General features: G+C 39.5%; 1 protein-coding gene across 1 annotated transcript in view; it reads left to right on the top strand.

The window, feature by feature from the left end:
* The first annotated feature begins 2,735 nt into the window (after nt 1-2,735).
* Nucleotides 2,736-18,963, top strand: part of LOC134586522 (cytochrome P450 2K4-like) — a 39,746-nt gene continuing 23,518 nt past the window's right edge. The window contains exons 1-3 of the mRNA XM_063442081.1: nt 2,736-2,818; nt 11,315-11,517; nt 16,520-16,682. Coding sequence (XP_063298151.1) covers nt 11,329-11,517; nt 16,520-16,682 — 352 coding nt within the window. The 5' untranslated portion in view covers nt 2,736-2,818; nt 11,315-11,328. The remainder of the gene's footprint in view (nt 2,819-11,314; nt 11,518-16,519; nt 16,683-18,963) is intronic.

Raw genomic sequence — 18,963 nt, 5'->3', positions numbered from 1 at the left:
CATGTCCGTATACAATCTTCAATCTCGGTGGCTGCCATTTTGTCTCTCTGACATTATGACACAATGGAACTTTCTCCTTAGTGTATACAGATTGTAAAATGGAGATTATTTTTAAGAGCAGTACATGCATTGTTGTTTCCATCAAAGTTTCTGTAAATGGACAAGTGGTAAGTGGTAAATGATAAATGATAAGTGTTTCTGGACAAACACTGATTTACAAATAGACAAATGCCAGTTTTCTAGCATTTTAAACATTGTTCTCTCACTTTATAAACAGGTGCCTAATGTTTTAGAAAACGTTGAGAAGTTTATTAATCACTAGGGATAGTGGCCCATGTGGAAGCAAATCAATGGCTGATTATCCCAGTAACTGCCATTATTATGTTTAAAGGGACACTCTAGGCACCCAGACCACTTCTGCTCATTGGAGTGGTCTGGGTGCCAACTCCCACTACCCTTAACCCTGCAAGTGTAATTATTGCAGTTTTCTATAAACTGCAATAATTACATTGCAGGGTTAACTCCACCTCTAGTGGCTGTCTATTAGACAGCCACTAGAGGTCACTTCCTGGGTTCTAGCACAGAAAACCTGTGCTAGAGTGTCGCTGGACGTCCTCACGCTGTGTGAGGACCTCCAGCGTTGCTCAAAACCCCATAGGAAAGCATTGAAATGATTTTTCAATGCTTTCCTATGGGGAGACGTAATGTGCCGCGCATGCGCATTAGGTCCCCTCGGCCGGTGGGCGAGATCAGTCTCGCCCACCGGCCGACGCAATGAAGAGGAGGAGCGTCGCGGAGGCGGATACAGCGATGAGGTACATTGCCGCTGTCTCAGGTAAGTCACTGAAGGGGTTTTCACCCCTTCAGTAACTGGGGATTGGGGGGTGGGAGGGAGAGGGACCCTCCAGTGCCAGGAAAACAGATCGTTTCCCTGGCACTGGAGTTTCCCTTTAACCAATGTCTCCATGCAAATACATAATTTGCTTTTATTGGTTTCCCTATGTTTAAAGCTTTGCAGAACTCAACAGAGAGCAGGCATTTTTTTTTAGATTCAATGAAACCAGTGGTGTCACTAGGGTTGGTGTAAGTTAGTGCTGTAACTCACTGTGTCACCCCCCCCCTATTGACATCCTCCTGTACCAGATCATATGAGATCCATGGCAGTCCATTGGTGAGATCATCTGGTCTGCACCTTCACCTGGTGCAGACCTTGTATATTCTTATTGCATGCTCTCTGATAGTGTCAGAGTGTTGCCATGGGTAACCACTGCAATGCTCCAATATTATCAATGATAGTGGCAGAGCTCACAAGAGGCATATGTAAAGTCTGCACATAAGGTACAGATCAGTAGGTCTCAGTGGGTGCACTGGGCTGGTGAGGGAGATCTTTGATGTTCGGCCAGCTGGCCGAGGCGCTGTAAGGTGCTTGTGCTGTCTTAAGTTAGCACTGGCTTTGTTGGTGTCACCCCTGTCCCCCTCTATTGACACCAATAAATGAATCCTTTGGGAATTATTTTTGGGATACACTATTAAACTATCAAACACCATTAAACTCTTGAATAGTATCAGGTTTCGGTATTTCCAAACTAATTTTGAATAAAATGCTGAGTTAAATGATTACTCCATGCACCAAAACCACAACTATACACTGTTATGGTGCAAGAGTGCCTTGGCTCCATCCTACCCAATGAAAATATTCACATTGTGAACAGAACAGAACAGTTTGACAGAATACCTTTTCTGCCCATGAAGGTTTCTGTAATGCCAGGTGAGAGTACGCAGCTGGTATTTTTAACCCCTTAAGGACACATGACATGTGTGACATGTCATGATTCCCTTTTATTCCAAAAGTTTGGTCCTTAAGGGGTTAATCAGTAAACTAATGGGCTCAGCTCAGTGGGTCTAACTATACCTTACTTAAGCAGCATTATTCTCAACGGTGCTTCAGTGATGAAGGGTATCAAGTGTTATCTGGATACATGGCCACAAGGTGTTGCTGTTGTACTACAAAAGGAGGTACCTGTATGCTTTAACCCCTTAAGGACACATGACATGTGTGACATGTCATGATTCCCTTTTATTCCAAAAGTTTTGTCCTTAAGGGGTTAAAGAAAGTATGTGCTCTGTGTAGATATCAAAACATTCTATCCCAGTCTATATAACAGAGGTTGCAACTGTATTGAACATGACATTAAATTACATTAGTTATCTAATGCAATTAGAGATGTCAAAAAAAACTTGATGACAACTATTTTCTCATTTGCTATGCGTGGTTTTGCACATTATTTTATTTGCAGAAATCAAGGTATTCCAGTTTCCAGAAGTATACAATTAGTTTTTAATATGTCATAGTTAAAACAGATTAATATCACATTTATTCACTATGAAATGTATTGACAAACTCCAAACAGAATCCAATTTGCTCCTTCTAACTCCTAAGTTATTTATGTGACCTTAGCTTGGTAAAATTTAAACGTTGTTACTTGAAAAATGAATTTAGTAGCCAAGTTTGGATTGTCACCACATTGGAGAACGTTTTCCAAATCCCATATTTTGGTGAATTCATAATTCACTGCTTAGTGAATAAACCCTAGCATGTTATAAGATAAAGAAAAAGAAATTGGAGGTGGAGCTTGTGTGGAATGCTAACTGGGAGGATCCAGACAAATCTGAACAGAACTAAATACAAGCTCCGTGTTTGTTTCGATTCAAGAATAACATTTTCTGCATTGCAGAAAGCTCTCTTGGGAGAACAAACAGGACACAGCGTAGAAGTCAAGAAGAAATCTATGATCACAGCTACATTACGAGATACAAGGTTTGTTTTACAGATTAATATAGATTACAAGCCATACAGGCATGTGGGTAATATCTTATTTTAGAGTAGAGTACTATCATTTCAAATTCCAGCGATGGTTTATAACTATATAAATTGCAACATCATAACATGTTGCACAGAAGACATATACAGAGAAAATATCATGCTAAACCAAATATTAACAATTAAACTCTTATTTTTTTTCTCTCGATCTGTTAATGCCAATAGTTTTATCTTAACTCGTTAATGCCAATATAAGTCCACCTGCAATAACCCTATAAGCCAGCGGTACCCAAAAGGTAGATCCCCAGATGTTGCAGAACTACAACTCCCATGATGCTTTGTATGCCTTTAGAATGCTTTAGAAAGAATGACAAGGGATCATGGGAGCTGTTGTTTTTAAAACATCTAGGAATCTACCTTTTTGGCACCCCTGATATAAACCCTTCTTTCTTCCCTTACCCCTCACAGTCATAATATTCCCTGCATTAACCCTTCCCATGAGTTGCTCATCATATTCTCAGTATGAAGTTGCACCCCATTCAATGAACTTTATGCCTCAAACTATGTAGTTCCTACATTAACCATTTCCATTTAATTGTTTTTCTCCCACCCCATCTCTCGTATCTATGCCACACTGAATTCCATCCTTCCTACCCATGTCCAGCCCCAGCTTACACCCAGGTAACGTAATTTCCAACTCAAGCTGTGTCATACAGCCACTTACCTCCCAATCCCGACCTTGACTTTACGCCTATCCTGTACATAAGTAATGAAACCAGCTGAATTACAGGAGAAATCTTTTTTCAGTTACTTATTGCCTCAACTCCAGTTCCACAGCAGAATTTAATGTATAAGACAACCTGGACACTTGCATGATTAAACATATCTCAAATCCTAATAAGTTATTGATTAAAGCATCATAACAGGAGTGAAACGCGACCTGAGTAGGTATTTCCCTTTTTTATATTTTTATTGCATTCTTTTTGTATTTTTCTTAACCTTGTACTCCCCTGAGGTAGAAAGAGTCTGCATTCATTGACAAGTGTTTGAAGATTTTGGATTGCCTGCCACTTATGAGTTCTGCTCATATTTGTATGGCATGTTGTTAACCATTTTTTGTGCAATAAAATATGCACTTTCCATGATCCACCTTGTGGATTACTCTGAGATCCTTATGAGTGCAGACTGTTTGGTTGGGTTTGGCCTATCCTGTAAAGCCCATTAATTTGTGCTCAACACTGTGCATTCACAGTGCATTAAACCATCTTGTGCAGTCTTCTTCCCCACATTAACCCTTTTCATACAGCCAGTTGGTTCCAATATTAATGGATGCAGTTCTATCCCAAATTTCATCCCAGCCTTTTCAGACACTCAGTATGCAGTCCCAACCTTTTACCTCCATCATTCACCTGTGCAAACCTAGGGTTGGAGTCACTTTGCTAAAAGATGATCATTCATACAAAGCCTACATTTCAGATTATTAAAATAGGTTAGTGGCAACAATGGCAGCAGAGATGGACATGTTTGAGAGGGTCAAAGACAATGCAAACAAGTGAATTTACATTGCATTCCTATAAAATATTTTAGTGAATGTAATGACTGCAGATCAGAAGGAACAAAGAGTGGTGATGCAAGAAGACTTTGGAGATTTGGAGACACTGTGTGGAGGAATGTAGTCACACTGGAGTGAGTTCTGAATTGGTGAAGGCCCTCTAGGCACAACCATGGGCATCTGCAGGAATTTTGCTAATTGTAATGACATCCATGCTGGGCCCCTTTTTATAGGGCTCGCCTGGGGATACAAAGCAGCCGTGGAAAAAAATTTACTTTAGCCCCATACGTCATTGTGCATGTGTGTATATATATAGTTACATAGTTACATAGCTGAAAGGAGACTTGTGTCCATCAAGTTCAGCATTCCTCACATTTGTTTTCTGCTGTTGATCCAAAAGGCGGCAAAAAAAAAAAAGTTTGAATCAATACACCAGTATTGCAACAAACTAAGAAAAGAAATCCTTCTTGACCCCAGAATGGCAGTCAGATATATCCTTGGATCAAGCAGCTATTACCCTATCCTTGAATATTCTGTTTTTGCAAATATCCATCTAGTTCTAGTTGCTGTTTGAACATCTGTATGGACTCTGATAAAATCACTTCTTCAGACAGAGAATTCCACATCATTATTGTTCTTACAGTAAAAAAAAAACCTTTTTCTTTGCCTTAGACGAAATCTTCTTTCTTCCAGTCTAAACTCATGACCTTGTGCCCTATGTAAAGTCCAGTTTGTGAATAGATTTCCACACAATGGTTTGTATTGGCCCCGACTATATTTGTATAATGTTATCATATCCCCAACGTTTTTCTAAACTTAAGAGGTTTAAATTCGTTACCCTTTCTTCATAGCTGATATGTTCCATTCCTTCTATTAATTTTGTAGCCCATCTTTACACTTTTTCTAGTGCCATAATATCCTTCTTTAGAACAGGTGCCCAAAAGTGCCCTGCATATTCAATATGTGGTTTTACCAGTGAATATATATATATATATATATATATATATAATATGTGTGTATGTACAGTGGTGTACTCAGGCACCCACACCCGCGTGCAACCCCCACCCAATCCTCCCCCCCTGCCCCGCATTCTAAATACACACACATTCACTGACAAACACACACACTCACTAACAGAAACACACACACTCACTAACAGAAACACACAAATTCACTAACAGACAAACACACACACACACACACTCACTAACAGACACACACACAGACACTCACTAACAGACACACACAGACACTCACTAACAGACACACACACACACTCACTAACAGACAAACACACACACTCACAGACAAACACACACACTTACTAACAGACACACACACTCACTAACAGACACACACTCACTCACTAACAGACACACGCTCACTCACATACACTAACAGGCAAACACACACACTCACTAATAGACACACAGTCAGACACACACAGTCAGACACACACTCACTCACATTAACACACTCACTTTTTTTTTTTATTTAACCCCCCCCCCTGCTTACCTTTAGGAATGTTTGTGTCAGTGAGCTTGTCTGTAGTGAGCTTATGTGTACGTCGGGTCTTTGTGTGTGGTGAACATGTGTGCGGCAGTGAGTTTGTCTCTCCCTGGGGCTGCCGGTCAGTCGGTCGGGCGGCGCTGGCGAGGGAGCACTTTCCCCTGAGCACTCTGCTCAGCTCCCTCGCACGCCACAGAGTGATGCCGTGAGCCAGAATATGACGTCATATCCCGGCTCCCGCGCGCCGCAGAGTGATGCCGTGAGCCGTAATATGACGTCATATTCTGGCTCCCGGTATCACTCTACGGCGCGTGAGGGAGCTGAGCAGAGAGCTCAGGGGAAAGTGCTCCCTCGCCAGCGCTGCCCGCCCAGCAGCCCGCCTGGCTTGTCAGTTAGCCGCAAGGCTAACAAGATATTTGCCATGGGCATTTGGGGGTGGCTTTTTTTGCTGCCGCCTGGAAAATGCCACCCAACAAATGCCTTGTTTGCCTTGCGGCTAAAACGTGTATAAAATTGGTATGTTTATTTTACTGCTTACTGGCGCACACACACAAACTTAGTACACACTCTTACACTCACACAAGGTTACTACAGACAAAGACATTGGTATATATAATTTAATGCAGACAAGCTTACTGTCACACACATACACATGCTAACTACAGAGAAGTTTACTGTCACACACATTCCCCCTACAGACAAGCTTACTGACACACACACACACAAGCTCACTGACACACACACGCTCACTACAGACAAGCTCACTGACACATAAGCACATGCTCACTACAGATACGCTCACTGACACAGACATGCTCACAACAGAAAAGCTAGCTGACACACATAAGCTTATTGATACATGCATGCTCTCTACATACAAGCTCACTGACACTCACACAAGCTTATACATGTTCAATACAAACAAGCTCACTGACACACACATGCTCCCTAGAGACAAACTCACTGCCGCACACATGTTCACCACACACAAAGACCCGACGTACACATAAGCTCACTACAGACAAGCTCACTGACACAAACACACAAGCTCACTGACACACATACATATGCTCACTACAGACAAGCTTACTGACACACACACAAGTTTACTACAGACAAGCTCATTGTCACACACACACATGCTCACTACAGAAAAGCTCACTGACACACACAAGCTCACTTACAGACAAGCTCACTGACACACATGCTTACTACAGAAAAGCTAACTGACACACAAGCTCACTTACACATAAGATCACTGACACACACATACACATGCTCACTACAGACAAGCTCACCGAAACACACATGCTCACTACAAACTCACTGACACACACACAAGTTCACTACAGACAAGCTCACTGACACACACACTTGCTGACTATGTACAAGCTCACTGACACACACACACACGTTCACTACAGACAAGCTCACTTACACACACACACGCTCACTGACACACACGCATGTTCACTTACAGACAAGCTCACTTACACACACACACACGCTCACTGACAGACAAGCTCACTAGCACACTTACTCACTACAGACACACTCACTGACACACACACATATAAGCTCACTACAGACAAGTTAACTGACATACACATGCTCACTACAAACCTACTGACACACAAACACACACACACACACACATGCAAGATCATTCGCTATCAGACACACACACACAAAATCACTGTGATGGGCTGAAGCCTACCTGTCACTGAAGGCTAGGGGAGATTGGGAGCACTGAGAGATGAAGTCTTCATGCTCTGTCCTCTTTCTTCCAGAGAGGTCAGCAGCGTGAGTGTGGGGACAGAGCTTGTGGGGACTGGGCTTGCATGTGGGAGGCGGGGTCTCAATGCGGAGGCACCAAATTGCTGGGGATTCCGAAGGGAGCCTTACAGTGCTTCCTCCACCCTGCTGGCAGCCTAAATGCAGCCCCCAGCACCTCCCTCCTTTTAATTATTTAAAAGGCACTTTAGGTATCTCGGTGCCTGTGGGGAGGGATGACGTTAAAAAATCCAGGGGTGGCCCAGTGCCCCCCTTTACCTTATCCTGCGGACGTCAATGGGCACAACTGAGTTTAGTTTCTACTCCTAGTAATTATTTAGCATATTTAATTATTGTAGGCCAGCAATAGCAAAAAAGGGATGCAGAAACACCTCATAGGGTGCATGAATTGTATACACTATGGTTTAGTACATTAGTACCTTGGTCCCACAGTTGTAGCGTATCGCATGCTCTGGCCATATGTCACTACTTGGAGCAAAGCAGGAACATGATCATTGGTAAAGGGTTCTCAGCCAATGAGCATGGTCTAGCACTGGCTCACTTTGCTCTAATGAACCCTCTGTCTTCTGCTTACAAGAGAAAACAGAATGCAGGGCGCGAACCAGTTAAGTTGTCAAGTCATATTAAAATGGTTTCACGTCTTATCATGGGACAGTGCCAGGGTATTCCTTGAACAACGTCTACTAGAGCAGACTGTAGTAGTTATGGTGCATGGGGTGTTCCTTTAACTATTTATTTACCATAGTGCAGGTTCTAACCAAATATTTTAATCAACAGTCTACATTCTTTTTACTTACAGTTTATTTAGGAAATGTTAAAAAAAAAAAAAAGAATAGTTTAACCCAGGTATCAGTGCTGGGTCATACAGAAAAAAAGAATATACTTGCAGCTCTTCAAATGTTATCAACAACATAAGTAATTAAATAGTGCAGAACAGCAAAATTGAGATCTTAAGCATTGGGAAATAGGTCTGAGTTCAGTGATAGCAAAGCACAAAGTCGAGAAAAAAATATAAACAGATCAAATATTGATCTTGGGCTGCAATAAAATTGGGAGATTCGTTTTGTAGATAAAAAAAAAAATACTGTGCCAGCCAACTGAATAATTCTCAAAACAAAATTAGGTCTGCTTTTTTATGACACTCTGATGATTGTAGTAAAAAAAAAAAAAAATACTTTAACTGTTTTTTATTGTTTGGTTGGAATGTTTTTTAACTTGTTATTAAGTTGGAAAATATGTAATCTATGAGTTTCGGTCATATAACTACACCTATCTTTTAATTTATTTTGAATGTATGATTACATTTCAACAAAGTGTTATATAAATAGACACAATAATTAATTAAACATCAAACATTGCCAAATAAAGATCTGAAAGGCAAAATATATTCCAAAAATAGTCTTCAACTCTGCTATAGGCTCAACTTGAAAACCCTATGGGAATCTCTGATCAGTGGCCCAATCAGATTGGCAGTGATGGTAGGAAGGGAGTTCAGGTCACTTCCGTTCACCTTAACAGAGTGCAGTGCAGGACTGCAGAGGATGGGACAGATGAGGAGGTAGAGAAAGGAGTGGAACCAAATGCCCATCAGCATGCAGCCATAACTGGATCCCAGGGAAGTCATCCTGCTGCATCCATAATGTATGGAAGTAGAGGATGGCTATAATATGTAAACTACAACTTGTCTGCATTTGTGTTAGTATGTATATTTATATTATAATGTGTGTCTGTTGTCAGTGTGTATGTGCATCTGCATCAGATTGTGTGTCAGTATTGTGGGTGTATCAGTTTGTGCAATAAATAAATGTATACTTTGTATTTTATCTAATAAAGGATTTGGGTCACTATACTTGTGTACTGTGCCAATTATCTTTTGTTTTAAAATTTTTCTTTTTAAACATACTCACATCCTTTCTTCCTGTATACTCCAAAGAATTCCCATGTGGGATCATACCACCAGTGCCCTATCCAAAGAGCAATTTGCCTGCCCTATCTTTGGTAGTATTTACTATTGCTATTATTTTAGCTCTTTCTATTGCAACAGAGCGCACTATTATCTGCCTTCTATAGTTTTGTCATTTTGGGTTCTATGATACACTTATCCACATATCCCGTAAGTGGGGATTATAATACTGTAGCAAAATTGGACCTGATTATAACTCTATGAAATATTAGTAAGCTACCGCTGTTTTACTACATACACTAGGTTTAAATTGATATATTGCACTATTGAATTTCTGTTTTTCTTATTTTACATATTTATACAGATTTTGCTAAGAAACCTAACTTCCAGTAGAAGATGTTACCATCTACCCAAGATCTTAAACTGGGGTGTTTCTATTGTTAAGACTTTTTTTTAGACTATTTTATTTATTCACACATATTGTGTTTTGATCACTGGCAATACTATTGTATTATATTCTTGTAGGACAACCTCTTTTTCTTTGTTTAACACAGCCACGCCTGCACACAACACAGTTTTGCCACAAACACAATTCACACATCAAGACCACAAACAGCTTCCCATAAACACGACACACCGAAAGCAGCTTCCACACACAAATGCTCAGATACAGAAGTAAACAAACTTACAGACACAGAAATTTACACACACACACACACACAGACATAGATATACATTGCAGACAGTCATGGATACGCATACACACAGATGTGCACTCATAAATATAGATGTGCACTCATAGACACACACTCTCAGGCACTTACACAGATACAGAATTGCAGACAGGCATATACAGGTACACACTGTCAGATTCACTGTGACTGTGTGCCTGTATCTGTCAATGTGTGTGGGACTGTCATTGTGGTTTGTGTGTACGTATCAGTGTGTGTGTGTTTTCCATGTATCAGAGTGCGTATGTATGTGCATGTATCAAAGTGTATATATGTGTGGATGTATCAGTCTGTCTATGCATGTGAGTTTATCCAATGAGTCAACATGGCTGCAATGTGAGAGCGATAGTATGGGAAATGTCATGATAAAGTGGCAATATGTACAAAATAGTATGTAAAAAATACATTTGAAACATTACTTTCCAGGAATCTAGTAGTGTTTCTTCACAAACGTCTTGGTAGTGAAGGGGTTAAAGGTTTAGGAAGTGATATCAAAGTCTAAATCAGACTAGGCAAAACCAAGGCAAGCATTGCAAATGAAAAAAAATGTTTTGTTTATGCTCTTCTGTGTATTCTTTTTCTATGCTGACTGACTGGTGCAAAGGACAGAGTTTATCCACAACACTAAAATGGATGGACCCTATTGAAGAATAAAGAGGTCTACAGATACATATTTGTTAAATATAGGAATAAGTAAACATAATAGTAAAAATCATGGTGAGTGACATTTCCACTTTAATTAGGTATTTGGATTAAAGAAAGAAAGCTTATGAACCATATGTCAATGCAATTAACATTATTTATTTTTTTAGGGAGCAACTTCTGATTATTAGTTTGAATTTGAGATTCAACACAGATACTATTGATGTACAAATATTTCAAATCATTTTTTCCTATGTACATTCTTCATTTTTTTTTAATGTTACTTTTCTTCTATGATGAAATGTGATAAAATTCATATTAAATATGCATTCAGCTTTTCATTTCTAATATATTTCCTCTAGATTCTCTGGCAGACATGTTTGCCTTTGATCCTGTCTCGGTACTTCTCTCAGTAGTTGTAGTCCTATTTTTGCTAAATGCTTTTTTGGATCGGAAAGGAAAAGTGTACAAAAATTTTCCCCCTGGACCACGAACTTTGCCAATAATTGGAAATATACACAATATGCTTATGAGGAGACAGAAGCCACATTTAACATTTCAAGAGGTAATATTTCTATACCAGTAGATTTTGAATACAATTTAAAAAGTAACAAAAAAAAAATCAAGATAAAATGGAACTCGCAACTGAGTTTTAAAGATAACCCATTTTTAACTCTCATTTATATATATATATATATATATATATATATATATATATATATATATTTATGTATTGTTATAAACATCAGTTAAACTACTTTTGCATATAGAAGTTAAGTCTGTACAATTTTTAAAACATTACTGTCTTGGCATAGCTATGGCACACAATGCAAATTAATTTAACCTCCATGGTGCAATACTTTGTACAGTATGTCTTTGCAGAGGCCACATCACATGAGTATAGTAGGAGCATGTTTCGCTTATATGTTGTATTGTTCATACGCCATCACACTCATTCAAGACAGTATGTGATTAAGTAACAAAGACGGGATACCACATACAATTGATTAGCAGCAAGGATGTCAGTGCTATAGCTGCCACAGTTGAAGCCTTTCATTTTTAAATTGCATTTTTTTAATTATTTTGTTTCGCACTTATTATGCAGTTTAGTGGGTTCATCTAATATAGGCATCAATTTAATATTTTTGGATAAGCTTTTCAAAGAATGTAATATTTTTGGATGCATTTTTAAAATTATTTTATCAAAATATTAAAATATAAAAAATATCAATATATAAAACATTATTAATATTGTTTCAAAGTATTAAATCATATTAAAAATTCATCCAAAAATATTAAATCATTTGAAAGTCATCAGAAATATTAATCTGTAGTTGTATTTTATAGGGTAAAAATGTTAAAAATAATATTTTATAAAAATTACCAATCATTTTATATGTCTTTAATATATAAAAATATATATTACAACACAGTAATATTAATGAGAAAGCTTTCCCAATCAATGATTTATATGTATACAAGCGAGAAGTGCCTATTTTTCACTTCAATAAAGCATTAAATTAATTGTTCAAATAGAATTTATGATTCACCAATGAAATATCACATTATAACAATTTCGATTTTATTGTGACATAAAAATGGATAACATACTTAATATAACACACTGAATAGTATAATGAAATCTGGTAATGAGGCAATATAATCCAATTAGGTCAACAAATTGATATGCATTTTCTACAGTAAGCTCATCGTGATTATCATAGAAATTATTATTCAGTAGAATGCAAACAACATTTAGCAGCCTTTTCTTTCATCAACTGTTAGTTACTACCTGGGCACTGGCCTTACCATCCAGAACAAAGAACCAACAGGTAACAATTAATTGAGATACAATGCAATATTATTAATTAGTGATAACAAAGAACATTCCCTATCTCTTTGTCTGGTTACGCAATGAGACGTAAAAGTTGAATTAATCCCTGTACACTTTTCAAGTTTAAATACTGGTGATTTAAAGATAAAGTTATGAAAATGATTTTAAATTTGACTGCGATATACCTATCTGAGTTGCAGATCAGATAAAACATACATAAATAAATTGTCCCAAAATTGGGACAACTTATCCAAACTGTTTTTTTTTTTAGATATTTTAACCTAAGTTACAAAAACATTTTTAGGAGACCTTGAGATGGCTTTTTCAAAGATTGTCAGAAAAAAATAGATTATCTCAGACAAGTATTAGAAAATGAAGTAATGCTTAAAGTGATTTCATTTGGGATGTATCAGCAACAAGAGAGAGATTGTCAGAAGTATTTCCTTCATCCAAGTGTGTATGTTAGAGAGAGCCTCTTTTTTTTTTTTTTTTGTTTTTTTGTTTCATTAATTTATCCCCATCAGCAAATTTAAAGTCAACCTTATTAATGGGAAATAACCAATCAGTTTCTGAGGGGCAATAATATAAAAATTAATAATCATATATTGTGATATACAATATACGACAGCAGGGGGCACTCCTGATTAAGGCTAAATTTTAACCAATCTCCTCAATGGTAAATTTTACAAAATCTTCAAAATAATTGCATGGTAGAGTTTATCTTTGACCTTATAATATAGCTGCATGTGGTTGGGAATGTTGGTTACCATGTTTTATAAAGTATACAAACTAACATTTGATTAGTCTTCTATCAAACAGCTGTGTTCTGAATATATGTCCTGCTAGATATATATGTACAGATTAAAAAAAATGCAGAATAATAAAAAAGGTCTCAAAATAGTTTTTGCTCACTTGTACCATTACAGAGAGAACATATCTGAAGCATAGCAGCCTGATCCCACCCCATAAGGGCAGTCAAGAACCGAAATGCCAGCAAGTTCTCTCTGCACGAGAGCTACAGCAGTCTGTGAGGTGTAGCATTACGTCTCTAAGCACAGTGAGCACGGGGTCCGCTTCTGGATTACCCTTTTAATTTGGGAAGAACCAAGTTAAATCATGGCAACAAAAACAAAGTATATGAGAACTCTGAGAACAGAAAAAAGCTTAGAGGAACTCAGTAGCTTGCCCTTCGGTAAATCCCCACTTAGGTCTCAAAATAGTTTTTGCTCACTTGTCCCATATCTGTAGCATACACTGGTCTCACCTATAAGGGCAGTTCAGAACCAAAATGCCAGCAAGTTCTCTCTGCACAAGAGATAAAAAAAACCCAGACAATCGTTTAGGCCTTCTTTGGGCCTCGTCATAGAGGTGTAGCTGATATCCCTCTTGGTACAGTGAAAACAGGGTCCACATCTGGATTACCCTTTGAACTTGGGAAGAGCCAAGTTAATGCATTGCAACAAAAAAAGGGTCATACACTGATCAGCAACAACGTTAATGCCACTTGCCTGATGTTATGTAAGCCCCCTCAGGCTGCCAAAACATCTCTGATGCATCGAGGCATGGGCTCCACATTGACGCATGGACTCTGAACTTGTCCTGTGATATCTGGCACCAAAATAATATGATCTTGTTATGCCTAAAGATATCAAATCCCCTCACTGTAACACATCATGTTTTAATAAATAGTTAGTAAGCAGCAAGACCATTGAACTGTGGTAATTCTGGCATCAACACATTAGCAGCAGATCCTTTAGGTCCTGCAAGTTGCAAAGTGGGGCCTCCATGGATTGGATTTATTGTTCCAGCACATCTTACAGAAGCTTATTTTGGTTTGAGATCTGGGAAATTTGGAGGCCAAGGCAACACCTTGCACTTGTTGTCTTGTTCCTTAAACCATTCCTGAACAATTTTGTAGTGTGGCAGGATGCATTACCTTACTGAAAGGTAATGGAACACCATTGCCATGAAGAGATGTATGTGGTTTGCTACAATATATAGGTAGATTGTACATGTCAAAGTAACATCCACATGAATGCCAGGACCCAAGGTTCCCCAGCAAAACATTGTCTAGAGCATAACACTGCCTCTGCTGGCCTTTCTTCTACCCATAGTGCATCCTGCTGTCATCTCTTCCCCCAGGTAAACATGCACACACACCTGCACACGCACCAGCACACACCAGGCCATCTACCTGATCTAATAGAAAGTATGATTTATTAGATCACGTTCTTTTGCCCACATTCCCATTGAAGGCACTTTGAGTGGCAGACAGAGGTCATCATGGATACTCTGACCAGTCTGCTGCTACACAGCACTATTCACAGCAAACTGCAATGCACTGCGTGTTCTATCATGGCCAGCAACAGGGTTTTCAGCAATTTGAGCTGCAGTAGCTCTTTTGTAGCTTTTGCTCCCAACGTGCTTTGGGCACACATGACCATGATGCCAGTTCAGCAGATGACCTTCCTTGCATCACTTTAGGTAGGTACTTACCACTGCATACTGGGAACATCCCACAAGACTTGCCATTTTGGAGATGCTCTGCCCAAACATTTAGCCATCACTATTTGGCCCTTGTCAAAGTCACTCAGATCTTTTTGCTTGCCCATTTTACCTACTTCCAACACATGAAATTAAAGATCTGACTGTATCCTACCCCTTGACAGGTGCTATTATATTGTATCTCCAATGCACTATATGGACGTATAATGAAGTAAACAACTAGCGAAATGGCTGGACATGTTCGTTTGATTTACTATTTAGAGTTCCACTTGTGAGATCAAAACAAGAGATGATTGATAGCTAGTGGACAGATGCTAACTGTTGATTGTATTCACAGATCAAGTGAGAAGTGATGAACAGAGGGAAGAAAAAGAGAAACAGTAAAAAAAAAAAAAGATAATATATTATATATTTAAGATAGATAGACAGACAGATAGATAGATAGAATTCATTTATTTATTTTTTTTACTCCTCCTCTTTTTCCCCTCTGGTTATTTTTTTTTTTTTACACTTGGTCAGTGAACCAAATGGCAGGAAAATACATCTATGGCTTTTTCAGAACACTGATTGGCAATTTGACTCCCTTTTGATTTATCTTAATGTTTCCTGAATATTTTTTCATTGATAATATTTGGCCAAACCAAGCTGTCACATGAACAAGTGTTGGACTTCCCAAACAAAATTTTAATTTCAGGAAAGCTAATTCAAACAATCTGAACTTTCCAGCCATCCACAAGTCCAATGGCAGTCGATTAAGGCTCATCTCCCCAAAACTTTAATTGATGGACCACTGTACTGGTCTTTGAAATTATAGTGGTCTTATGGACCTCCACAATTCTAACTTGATAGAAAATGGAATAGGAGAAGTGAGTTTTGATGTGTTAATCCCAAACACATTTTCTAAGAATACTAGATTTATATGAAACAAAACGTTCTATGTATTTATTGCAATGTTTATGTAGCTATTTCGCTATTATTTGATTGTCCAGGGAGCCATTTAGCAAGGTGACTAAAGCTCCCCAGTAATAGTGGCTTTTAAATATCTAAACATATTTGTTGCACAGTTTTTTGGGATAAAACAAAAGTGTTGCTTGTGTGCAGCAGGTATATCTACTGTTCAAGGTCACCTGTGCATAATTGTTTTCACATATGCATGTAAAGAAATGTCTGTATTGGGAATACTCACAAACAACATGTCCACATTTCTTAAATAAATTTCATTTTGCAGCTTGCAGAGGAGTATGGACCTGTATACAGCATGCAGATGGGACCTGAGAAAATAGTTGTGCTATGTGGTTATGAGGCAGTGAAAGATGCTCTTGTAAATTATGCTGAGGAGTTTTCAGAGAGACCCGTTATACCAATGATGGAAAAAGTAACTAAAGGTCATGGTAAGTTGTCAAAATATTTCAACATAACACATAGATGCAAAGAAAAGTAATAAAACAAAGCCATCTGTTGGCTTTTTCCTTATGAAGATTAACATCCTTTCTCCCACTCTTGCTATCAGCTTTATCTTTATTTGGGTACTTTCTTTAACTGAAGAATTAACTAGTGGCTCGTGGTAGTTGGGCAGCTGTAACAATGTTAACCCTAATGTGGAAGGGGAGTAGAAGATGTATTTACTTTTTCAACTATTTACTCCAGGGCTATACTTCCCACAAGGCCACCAGAACATTACAGCAGAACAAGGGATAGGGGAGGTACAACCATTAGGGATATTGAGGTCTTTATCGGTGGTGGGTGCAGGCCATGTTAAGAACTTCCTTGTGGTCCTGGCGCACAGAACACACATTCACTGGAACCCTACACAGTTGTTCTTTTTCATCAACATCCCTGCACACAGCTGGAAGAAGAAAAGGCCATTCACAACATCTCCTGGTTAATACTGGGATTTGGAGAGCCACACACAATTGTTTCCCTATTATGTATCTCCTGGTCTGCCCATGACTGGTGGGTATTTTTGGACAGCAGCTATGGTTTCCAGTTGCCACCATTCATTCAGTACCTCTCCTGATAATGGTGCATTTAAAAAGAAGCTGAGAACCGTCGACCAAGCTGGTCGCACATGGAGAGAGCTCCGAGCAGAGATCAACAAACAAGCAACATAATTAGAATAAACTAAACTAAAATTGATATCCTGGGACAACAGAGCATTGGTGATATCCCAAGACTCACCTGGGTGGCTCTCCATGCTCGGACAACAATCCTAATACCAGCTACAAATAGCGGCCTGCCAGCGGCTGCAAACGCAGGGGAAGCGGACAATCTCCCTGTGAGTGGCAATGCATGACAGCGCTGACACCATCGGGACCCCCATTCCCCCCTTCAGCTGGTGGGAGTTATCCCAGCACAAGCAGGCAGGCACTACATCCAGGCATACTGAGGCCCCTGGTAGCTCATCCGCCCCTGTGGCCTGCCTCCAGCCTTACCGCAAAAACCGAGATGGCGGCAGAGGACTCTGAAACCGCAGCACGAGGCCCACCAGCGACATTAGAAGAGCGGCTTGAGGCGCTATTCAGCAGCTTCTGGCGGAAACTGCGAGACAGAGAGGCACAGGCTAAGAGGTTACAGAGGAGAATGAGCAAACACCCAAACATGCCTCCGGACCCTACTTCCCCCCCGGCAGACAAGCATCGGATGCAGCACACGGCTCCTAGATCAGTGCGGCAGGGGAAGCAGATAACCGACACAACCAACGCATGCCCGAGTCCCGAGAGGTGCAGAGCTAGCTGCCACTTACCGGGACAGAGGACCCAAAGAGGATGGAACAAGGGGCTCAGCGCACACAATCGGTGGACCAAAAGCCCTCTCCGAGAGAAACACACCGTCACCCTAGTCCCTGCCCGCAGCCACAAGCTTGACTAGAGTAACGGGAATCCCACATGGGCTCCTGGGATGGCCAGGGGCCAGAGAGTCGAGCAAACTCTGAATCACGAGACTCTGTGCATGTATGTGACATTGGTGGCTAGCACATGTGTGGGGTGAACTATGGCAGCATATGTGAGGAGGGGGAGGGTGGGTGGTACCCCTCGCTGGTGATATAGTATACCACCCTGCGGGAGCATGTTGTTAATATTGCCCTCACTCGGCTGGACATCTTTGTCTTACCCCCCCTACTCATATAGAGGCACCGTATTTTAATGCAGAGCATGCTCTCTGAGCAAGCACCACTGAAATTGTAACCCCCCCTTTTGCAGCAGCACCACACAGAGGCTTATCAAGTGAAATTAATATTGCTGAACAGAGTCTCTAGATAAGATTATACATATACTTCTCATCATATGCCCAATAGCTAGACGAGTTTTGTTGTTAATAGTGCCTCTATCACCAAGCTTAAGATTAACGATGTAACAGATAAATAAGCGTGTATCTTATATTTAAATGTACGCAGCATTGAGACTTTTTGATGTACTTATTTTCATAATCCTAGTGTGCTATACCTACTCTTTGACTACAGCAGACTGACTCTCGAGTAGTAATTTGAAATTGTAAGAGGATATTACGTCTGTGACTGTCGTTGTGGCAACATGGGCTCGTTTGTTATAACTTGCACGTCAAAAAAAAAGAAAAAAAAAGGAGCTGAGGAGACAGATACAAGATCCCAACATACATTCCAAGGTTGACTTAAATAGGACAATATAAAATTGTAGCAGTTGCAAGTAGCAGCAG

This window comes from Pelobates fuscus, chromosome 2, assembly GCF_036172605.1.
Source record: "Pelobates fuscus isolate aPelFus1 chromosome 2, aPelFus1.pri, whole genome shotgun sequence".
Taxonomy (NCBI): domain Eukaryota; kingdom Metazoa; phylum Chordata; class Amphibia; order Anura; family Pelobatidae; genus Pelobates; species Pelobates fuscus.
This window is presented reverse-complemented; position numbering and strand designations above follow the sequence as displayed.